Raw genomic sequence first — 10,533 nt, 5'->3', positions numbered from 1 at the left:
GGGAAAACGTGCCTCACAAACGGTGCTGACACACTTTCTCCGTCAAGAAATCGTTGCAGGTGTCGCAACCTCAACGCGTGTCTGAGCACCAACAGCCAGAGCATGCCTAGGCCGACACGCAGAGGGTAATCCAGTCGATACCTGTCAGACTGCTGGAAATTTCTAAGGTTTTCGTGACTTCACACCTACCTTGAAATGTGCTGGCTTTACACAGTCCTTCCGTCCGTCAAATTCTATTGACCTCTAAAGAAATATGTCCTTCCATCCCCTGTCAGGGTATAAACAGTCACTATTCTGAAGGCGCTAATCCCGTTGTTATTCACGTCCAGTACCACTACGACAACCACGACGACGACCACCACCATCATCACCACCATCACCACCACCAAGGAATCAGTGTTAGATGATGAGGTTTTGTCGAAAAAAAAATTAGTGCATTGTTGTTGGTTTGGAGAGCAGGCAAAATTGGGAAGAGCTTGCTCTTCCGAGGAAGCAGAGATCAAACATTTCCAGTTCCGATGTTGAGGTGTTGGGGTCCTCAGCCGTTCGTGGCGTCGTTGTTGTTGGTTCGGGTAGCAGGCAAGTTGGGAAGAGCTTGCTCTTCCGTGGAAGCACTGAGCAAACAATTCTGGCGCCGATATTGTGGCGTAGGGGCCCTCAACCGTTCATGGCGTTGTTGTGGTTGTGGTGTTATCAACAGAGGTCGCTTCGGTTTCCTTTAATTGGGGTAGAAAGGTGAGTGTGAGGCTATTGATAGGGAGTTATTAGGTGTTGCACCTCCACAAAATATCTCCATGGAATCTGAAGAGAGACGAAATGTTGATTGAAAGGAAAACAAAAAAACCGAAAGAACATCAAACACATGCATATGCACTCACACACATATAATAGTGCGTGTGTGTGTCTGTGTGTGTGTGTGTGGTGTGTGTGTGTGTATTTGTGTGTGCATGTGTATGCAGGGGCGACTGATGTTCAGTTTATCTTCGACGTTATCTCTCAATGATTTATGTTCACCACATTGAATTATCATTGAATTCAGTTTCGTAAGTTTAAATATTAAACTGAAAGTGAAATCAAAGATAAAGTCATCTCATGGAACAGGGGCCAAATCTTGTCCTACGAAGAATTTGCAATGGGAAAGAATTGACATTGAAGTTTCTGGTATTTTGTATTTTCTTCTTTTACAGATTAATCAACCCCTGAAAATATGTTCCAACAATTGAAATTGACGTTTGTGTTGATACTCTCTATGAGTTTCTCTTTGGAGTCTCATGCTACATCAGACATTTGCAGCATATGCTCATGTGACCATTCTCAGACAAATATAGATTGTTCATCTCGGGGACTGACTTCGATCCCGCAACCCATTCCACCGAATGTTGAATATTTGTAAGTATTAGACCATTTCTATATAGTTTCCACATTCAATGCTTTAAATTCCCGTTGGTAATGTTCTTAACTAATACATTATGTTTTTGATCTCAGCTTTAAAACGTGATCTTATGTTGGAGTAAAAAGGGCAAATATGTTAACTGCTGTGAAGTCAGATAGACTGGTCCATTGTACATGCTGACTGAAATGGAATCTATAATTTACAATATCTGAACTTTGATGATGCTAGTTTATTACATCAAAACTCATTATGGCAATATTCAGGGAACGGCGAGAAGGAAAACTGTTAGCATAACGTGTTGCAAGTATTGTTGTTATGAAGGAGAGTATAAAATGGAAAAATATTCTGATAAATATAATTCTAAATGGTACTAATCGAAATACTGTTCTCTAGTTCTACTGTAGAAAACCAGCGACGGATCTATAAGTCAATCTAATGAGAAATAATGTTCGTGGATCGTGCGGCTGATTTAAAGCATGTTAAACGTTCTTTTGTACGCTTTTACTGAGAGGCGGACAATTCAAATGAGTGATGGAACGCGTGGCAGAGGTCAGCCGGCGGATGAGAGTTGTTTGAATTAGTCATCTTTGACCACAGTACGATAGAGGAAGTTTTGTGTTTTCAAGACTTCCTGTTGATATTAGTGTTGGATTTATTATTGTTGAAGCGACCTACGCGTATTTGGTATTTGCTACTATTATTGTTTTTTGCTCTTTTTCTCTCCATTGTGGGTGAGAAAACATAACTTAGCTTTTCCAGCATAGAAAGCTATGCAAAGACGGCTGCGGCGAAAAGAGCTATTCTGTTAGAAGCAAGGCAAATAAAAGGTGACATGGAACAAATTTTAAAAAGTGAACAACTTGTGCAGAAGGAAGGAGACACTATCAAGCTGGGCCCTCCGCAGGAGACAGTGAAAGATAAGAGTGACAGGACGGTAGAGTATCGCACAGAAGCGGTCGTCACCAGCAAGATAGAAAAATTGTCAGAGGAAGATATTGAGGAGTGACAAGGAAACATAACGAACAAGGCTACTTTTATTAGCAGAGGAAGAAGATACGGCACCAAGGAGACGAGGTTTGCTACCAAAGAAGAGGCGGCCTCACATTCCACCACCATTTTTAGGTCGAGCAATGTAGCACTGTTACCCGCGTATAGGGGAAGGCGCAGTGTTCGAGTCAGAGTAGAGTGAGTGCCACCCGAAATCAAAACAGAGTGGTTGGTGGAAACTATTATGGCTGCCACTGAAGTCAATCCGGAACTGGGACTGATAGGAGACAGAAAAATGTTAAACTGGTGGGGATTCGGGGTCAGGATGTAGTTTTGTGCCACAATTGAAGATATAGAGCTAATCCCATGAGGGCGAAGTTATCGAGAGAGGAGTTTGACGGACATGATAGAGGAACTGTGGTGCAAGACGAAAGGTTTGATAGATTTGTGGATACATTCGGTGGATCGGTAAGTATGGTGGACAGGATATAGTTGCGTGATGCTCCGCCATCTGCAGAGAGTATTAAGAACTAACAAGAATGGTGATATAAATAGTATAAAAAAAAAGATGACGGGGATGTGAACATTTTGGTCAAAAAATTGGGAAAAACCGTAAAAAAAAAAATGTAATCACTCGACTTCAAGTTCGAGTGGTCATTGCGCTCCATTTTTATCATTCTTTCATAATTTCATTCGTTTCTTTTCTTTTTCTTCTTTACTCAATTTCGTTTTTGTAATTTTTAGTTCCCCGTGTTTGTTTTGTATTGTCTTTTTGTATTGTAAGGCACTTTTATGTAGCCTGTATGGGTAATAAAAAATGAGGTCAGTTGGTGATGAAATTTGCTCGAGTTAGTCAATTGTGACCACGGTGTGATTGAGAAAGGTTGTCTTTTTTGAGACTGTTGAGTATATTGTTATTTTTACTGTTAAAATTTGTTGTTGAAGCGATCGTGCGTGATTTTGTTTGGAGTTGTTGTTTTTTGCTATTTTCTCTCTATTTTGGGTGTGAAAATATTAGCTTTTCATCATGGAAAACTATGCGAAAACCACTTCAGTGGAAGCAGCTGCGTCGCTGGAAGCAAAGCAGATGAAAATAAAGATGGACAATACTATAAGTAGCAAAAAGTTTGTGCAGAGAGAAAGGAAGACACAATCAAGCTGGTCCCTCCGGAAGAAAGAGTGAACGAGAAGAGTAATAGAACGGTGGTGCACCGCACACAAGCGGTTGCAACCAACAAAATAGCAATATTAACGGAAGACGATATTGAAGAAGGTTTGGCAGCCATTATGAAAACAAGCGACATTTGTGATGAGAGGAAAGAAGTACAGCAGGGTGGAAGTGAGTTTTGCACACCAAAGAAGAAGTGGCCTCACATTCTACCACTATTCTGTAGTCGGACAAGGTGGCGCTGCTGCCCACGTATAGGGAGTAATTGACTTTGAATTGTTACCACCTAATGCAACAATCAATGCTCAATTCTACTGTCAGCAATTATGTTCAAGTCAGAACCATTCATTCGAGGTCTTCTTGCAACATTTATACCCCGCCCAAAAACGAAAACTACTTACTGTTTTGGCTGAAGGGAGGGTGAGTGGTTTTCTCACTCCTCAGGCTGGTTGTGGCTTCTTTCACGGTCAGATTTATGTGAAGAGTTTTACTTATAGTTTTCTGAAATTTGCCCACCGCATTGGGATACCTTTCTTGTATGTCAATGAACGTGTTATTTGAAACGCTGAGGATCTTTATGTGTAGTGGTCCTTTGGGTGGTGCACAAAGAACATTTCTTGCGGTAATGTCGTCGCTGTGTTATTGTATGTGTATTTTTTGTGTTTATTTCAGTAAGGTTCATTATGCTTTCTAATGTCGGTTTCTGTTCTGTGTGTGATGCTGGGAGTGGTATTGGTGGAGTTGGTAATGTGGGTGTTATGGGTAGAGGTTGTGTGATAGTGTCTCTGTTGTGAAGAGGTGCTGTGGTAGTGTCCATCTTTCGTCTTCTTTCTTTGTGGAACTTCTTTCCACTCTGTCCGTTTTTATGTTTTTGCATATTTCCAAATCAAACTCGAGAAGGGATAACTCTCTTGGGTCGGTCTCTCTTGGTGTTCCTTTTAGGGTTTATTTTTGAGATTTTTTTATTGTTGATTTTTCTTTTGTTCCGTTGTTGTGGTTTCTGCTGTGTTTTCCACAGCCAGTCCTGTTGCTTTTGCTGTGTTTGCTATTCTACCCATTGGTGATATTGCGGTTACTGTTGCTCTTTCTGGTTTGTTTTTCGTTGTTGTTTTCTCTTCTATTATTTTTGTTGTATTTTCTATACATTGTGTTGACGTTGTTGTTTTGGGTGGAGGTGGTGTTGCTTCTACTGTAGTTTACCTCTGCTACTGTTGGTGTTGCTGTGATAATGCTTTTGGTGGAAGGATAAGTTTCCCATCTGATCCCTCCGGGAAAAAGGTTCTGGGGTGGTCCCTCTGCCGCAGAGATAGCAAATTGGTTTACGACCCTCCGCCGATAAATCCAGCTTTGCGCCTTCCGGTAAGTGGATGAGATCTGGTATTATTCCGAGCGTTTGATAGTCCGCTTGAATTAACAGCTAAGATCCTTGACCCCACCAATTATGATAGTGTAACTTGTGTATTTGAAGAATCTCAACTTTAACTTCATTGTCAATTAGGACGGACGCCACTAACCAAAAATGTCGAATTCTGGGGGTAATTAACCAATTTTTATTTTGTAAAATCACCGACCAAGGTAAGTCGGTAAGAGCACTTGTTCCTCTGTCTTTAGAGGTACTGTGGGGTATTACCTTGCTTCGTCTTCCGTGGTGGACCTCACTTCGACAGGGTCATATGTTCTTCCCCTTGCCATGTATGCGATCTTGTTCTAGACTGGTTGCAAACATTTTCCAACTTTTTCCTTTGTAGCCTGTTCATTTATTTTCATCGTTAGAGTCTTGTAGGACTAAGGTTTGCGAACTGGTTTTTCTATAATATCAAAGGGAGGGGGTAATAAGACATTTCTACCGTTTCTTTGTATTGATCATTTATATTTCTGTAAATTGCCAACGTTTATATTGTCTCTTGATTGACTTTCACGACAGCGGCGAAACTGCGACTGTTGCATTTAGTTTGCTTATTTTCTTCGCTGGGTTCAATTCTGTTACTGGTTGTGGTAGCGGTGGTATTGGAAACTGTTGTCTATGTGGTGTCGCTCGTGTTTTCATTTGCAAAATTTTAATTTCTTCTTGTTTGTGACAAGGAAGAGTGGGAAACATTCCTTCGTACTGCCAAATTTGGTGGGTGGAGGTCGTTGCTTTCTGCGTAGCCGGAGGCCATGTTTGTGTTTTAAAGTTAAATCAATACACGATTGAAATCCAGATTGAGGTTCGCCCCCAAAACGGCGAATTTATACGGTCAAAGAAACTTCCCCTGTCAAGTAGGTTCAGTTTTAAAGACTTAAAAGGTCCAAAATATTCACAAAGTTTGTGAAAGTGAAAATTAAAACCTCACGACCGTAAATTAGCAAGCCCGTTCTGCAAGAAATTCGTTTGTTCTTAGCCATTGAGAGCTCAACATAGAGGAACAGTACAGGACATACGGGTGGGGACATACATGAAAGTCGTGTACAAAAAAATTAACAATAGTAAAAGATAAAAAAAAATTATGTAGAAATATTCAGCAACAGTAATTCCCCAAAAGGTGGAGGTTTCCTGAGTTGGTCGTGGAGACCCCACAAGCCACGAAACAACCTCATAATTAGGACAAAATGCCTAGATATTTATGCTCGAGTCAGCCCATTTATTCATGCAATGTTTACCCATCCTTCCAGTGCGATATCCACTAGACAGAGAAAAACTGCCCGCCTTTCCCGGTTAAAGGAAAACGGTATTCAACATGAACCAGAATTCAGATAATTTTAGGCACTGGACGAGCGCGTGTAGAAAAGACTCAACACTTGGTTCGCATCAGGGGCTGGTCCGACTTTTGTGCCTGTGTAGTTTATATCAACTAGTAGTGCCCTCCGGTAGCACCGTCAGGCCAGGAATTTATGGTTGTTATCCATGGAGCCTGGTCCGAAAATCCTCCAGAACAGACTAACGAGTTATTATCGTCGACGCAGTCTCCCTGAGAATAACATCGCACATATTAGCTACTAAATGTCCATAGAAAGCCAAGGTGGAGCCTCCACTGATCCATGGGTTCTGCTCGTCGAAAGAGACGACCTGTGGGAAAGCGAGTCTGAGAAAGGGTGACTACATCTACTCATCTTCAAGGTAAAGCTGGAGATGTCGCAGCCTCAGCACATGTCTGCGCATCTTTAGCCACGGCATTCCCAGCCCTCCATTCAGTGACTGTTGGCAGTAGATAGAGCGCCTGGCCAGCGGGCCGGGTTCCTTCCACAGTAAGCGCAAAAGTAACTGTTCCAGTTTGTTCAGGCACGAATTAAGGCACGGAACGACGGCCAGGAGGTAGAAGATGACGGATGCGATGTATATATTCGACACTTCTGCCCGTCCTTTCAGGGAGATCTTTTTTTCAGTCCATTTCTGGGTGTTATTGGCTACCCTGTCCGCTACATCGTCCCAGTTCTTCTCTACCTGGACGTTCGGACCGAATCAGACGCCGAGCAATTTCACTGAGCCGTTCGTCAATCGTCAGACGACGTAGCTAGACGTCATCAATCTGCCTCTCCAGGTGCCAAGTTTGCAGGCCGACCGACAATTCAGGGTTTACTTCTGTTCCTATCACCACCTATTCTTTTCCGACATAAACAAAAAAGTGCAAGTGGTTGTCATTCAAAACTATGATGGTGACATCATCCGCATATGACGAGACAGATCTCCTGCACCCTAGTTCATACGACATGCTCCTCAAGGCCTCCAGTTTCTGCAGTAATGGTTCCAGACTCAATACATAAAGTAGAGAGAAGAGTGAGCATCTTTAAATCTGCATTTAGCAGAGTGACGGGTCTAAAGTTATTAATTACAACCTCCTTGTTTGGGTCTTCTTTTAGCAGTACCACAAACCTAGGCTCACAGCGTTAGGAATTTTCCTATTCCGGTACCAGTTGCCCTAGATATCTGCCAAAATGCATTCAAACAGGTCTGGCATGCATACTATAATAACTTTCATACGAAATACTATCCACAACCGACGACTTGCACACCGTGCAGCCAGCAAAGTTATCCCATACTTCTGTGGCTTTTATCGCCAAGAGTCGTGGAAGGCCAGCAAGGAATTCCGTGAAGTCCATGCTGCGTTTTGGCCATATATATCAAAATCTTCACTTCCTGCTGCCCACCAATTTTGTTGGTGTATTTCGTTTATTTATCTTTTTTATCTTCTTTGATGTCGAGTAACGCGGATGCTATTTCCCAAAAGATGTGAAATTCTGGAGGAACCTCCTCAATTTTTATCGTTGGAACTCGCCGACCGAAGTTGGTCGGCAGGAGAACTACTGTCTTTAGAGTCCCTGTGGACTTCGTCATTTGAAATTAGCTTTTTGTAGGTGACAGCTCTACATGAAGTGGGTTGTGTGATATAACCGAGGGCGGGGGTCAATGTGAAATTTGTTCCTTTTCTTTTGATTGGATATTTGATATTTTAAAAATCATCCATATTTATGTTGAGCGTTTCTTGGTAGAGATTTGGTACGGAAGAGAAACCGGGACTGTCGAATTTGTTTCTTTATCTCGCTAGTATCAAGTGATTTACTGACTGTAGTGACGTTCGAAATATTCTCCGTCGTGATTTCATTTGCCGATACTTTTTACATGTTTCCTCTTGTTCGCATTGCGGAAGTGGAAGAAATATTTTTCCTAATTTTACTTTGGGGGGGGGGGTGTTTCCTTTTCCAGGGCGAGAGGCAACGTTTAGAAGAATAAAAAAAATTAGTGCTATAAATCAAACTCACAGTACACAAAAGAGGATAGAAATTCTTCCCCAAAGGGCGATATGTATATTCCTGGAACCCACCCCCTTAAAGCAGGTTCCCTTTTGTAGATTTAAATATTTAACATAAATTATACATGTTTGGACACACAAGAAAAATCTGGAACCAACTTGCAGTTCCCTCGCCTTGTCTCGGGTGCCACTGAATCGTTAGATCTCGTATCCTCCAAAGAGCTGCGAGAAAACTTGTGGTCCGGTCAGTCTGGCTTCACTAATGACTACACCGTCCAAATCCAGTGACCCGAGGTTGTTTAGAAAGCGTCCTTACTTGAAAAATGATCCCTGTCCACGCACGTTTAAACTGCCTTGCTTGAACAACAATGATGAGGGAAACAAAATGATGCACAACTTAATTTTTGGGATGCGGCGAGGGTTAATGGTTTCTCTCACCCTTCTCGGTGGTTGTAGGAGTTTCCACGATCAGGTTTTGTATAAACCTTTGGTTATTGTTCTTTGGAAATTTCCCAGCGCAAAGGGGTAGATTTTTGTTTCAAGAAATTAAGGGGTTGTTAGTTATGCTGAGTATTTGTATTTGAGGTGAAGCGTTAGGTGCTGTGATCTATTGGTGTGATGTTGGTAGTCTTATGTATGTATTTCATTAGGGCTTCAATATGTGGATTGCAGGGAAATTTACGAAGGTGATTTCGAAGGGGATATTTGTATGGCGGGTGGTGCTGGCAGCGATACTGGTGGTGTTGGTAATGTTGGTGTTATAGTAGATAGTTGTGTGTATGTGTTGTGGGGAGGTACTTGGATAGTGTCCTTCATGCATTTTTTCCATTTAGGGACTTCGCTCAACTAGTGTTTGTTTCCTTCTCTGGAAGTATCTCCTACTTGTTTTTCTTCTTGTTCTTCTTTTTCTTCTTCTTCTTCTTATTCTTCTCCCTCGCCTCCTCCTCCTCCTCCCCTTCTTCTTTTACTTATTCTTGTTCTTTATTTTCTTCTTCTCCTTCTTCTTTTTCTGCTCCTTCTTCATCATCATCATCATCATTATCTACTTCTTCATTATCTTATTCTCTTTCTTACCATAAATGTTTTTAACACAATTTTATTTTCCAGGAATTTGGCTGAAAACGATATCCAAGCAATCAATGAAAAAACTTTCCAAAATCTCTCCAGTTTAGAAACTCTGTAAGTTGAATCAATCTTCTTTTATACTATTTCACTGAAGATATCTTCCTAAATCCGTAATGTCTTTCCATACTTCAATTTAAGGTCTACATCCGTCTCTCTATACATGCATTTTATTGGTTTTGGATGTTTCTGAATGTGAGTCTGGGTCCACTTTTAAGATAGGAGATATATGCGAATGATTGTGACTGTGAGTGTGGTAGCATTTCTGACAGGTGGTATATATATATATATATATATATATATATATATCAGTGTGACACTTGAGGAGGCATAGTTAATGCATACCTGTGTTTATATATAATACCTGTCTCAGTGTATGGATGAGTGAATGGGAGTGTATAAAAATTAGTGTGTAATTCAGTGTCTATATCATGTACGTTGTTTACCTCGGGATCAGTGGTTCTTAACCTAGGAGCGCGACCCCTGGTGCAGGGGGTGCGTCAGTAACTCTGAAGGGAGCGCGACCGCTTGCGAAAAAGTGGGATTTACTCTAATTATATGTGTTATTTTCTTAACGAGATCATGGTCAAATAATGACAAGTTTATGGAAAAAATGAGAAATTATCGCCTAATACACTTAGTTTTCTTATTCTACTATCTTAGTGCCACTCACCATTTCTGTAATTGCTGACCCCTCTTCATATCCTTCAAAACTCTCACTTATTTCTGAATTGTAGCTTTAACATTTGCCTATATTTTAACATTTTAACATTTGCCTTTTATTTTTGTTTTGTTACAACACGACTCAGGTTAAGAACCGCCGCTACAAGACATAGATACTTTTAACATCTTTTCCAGTTAATAGATTATAAAGAAGTTTGATCCACAGTTTTCATATATATGAAATAATATGATTCTTAAAAATCAAGAGACATGCTGAAACATTATCAAATCATTATAGTAACATACTAAGAAATATTGACTTAATTTAAAAAATTGAAAACTATTTTAAAATATTAGGAAGATCAAAAGTATTATATATTTAAAAATAGGAAATAAAACAAAAATAATAGATTCTACTATTTCTCAATTTAATAAAGTCTCAAAACAATTAAAACACACATTAGAAAAAAATA

At 40.6% G+C, this 10,533-nt stretch overlaps 1 protein-coding gene across 4 annotated transcripts in view; it reads left to right on the top strand.

Moving 5' to 3' along the window:
• The first annotated feature begins 999 nt into the window (after window positions 1-999).
• LOC115231410 (leucine-rich repeat-containing protein 4-like) overlaps window positions 1,000-10,533 on the top strand; it is a 25,893-nt gene continuing 16,359 nt past the window's right edge. The window contains exons 1-2 of one of the 4 annotated variants that reach the window (XM_029801442.2): window positions 1,000-1,389; window positions 9,383-9,454. In XM_029801442.2, the coding sequence (XP_029657302.2) occupies window positions 1,208-1,389; window positions 9,383-9,454 (254 nt within the window). In that variant the 5' untranslated portion in view covers window positions 1,000-1,207. The remainder of the gene's footprint in view (window positions 1,390-9,382; window positions 9,455-10,533) is intronic. The other 3 variants (XM_036500075.1, XM_036500074.1, XR_004997717.1) reach the window with 3 other exon arrangements.

This window comes from Octopus sinensis, unplaced genomic scaffold, assembly GCF_006345805.1.
Source record: "Octopus sinensis unplaced genomic scaffold, ASM634580v1 Contig18455, whole genome shotgun sequence".
NCBI lineage: Eukaryota > Metazoa > Mollusca > Cephalopoda > Octopoda > Octopodidae > Octopus > Octopus sinensis.
This window is presented reverse-complemented; position numbering and strand designations above follow the sequence as displayed.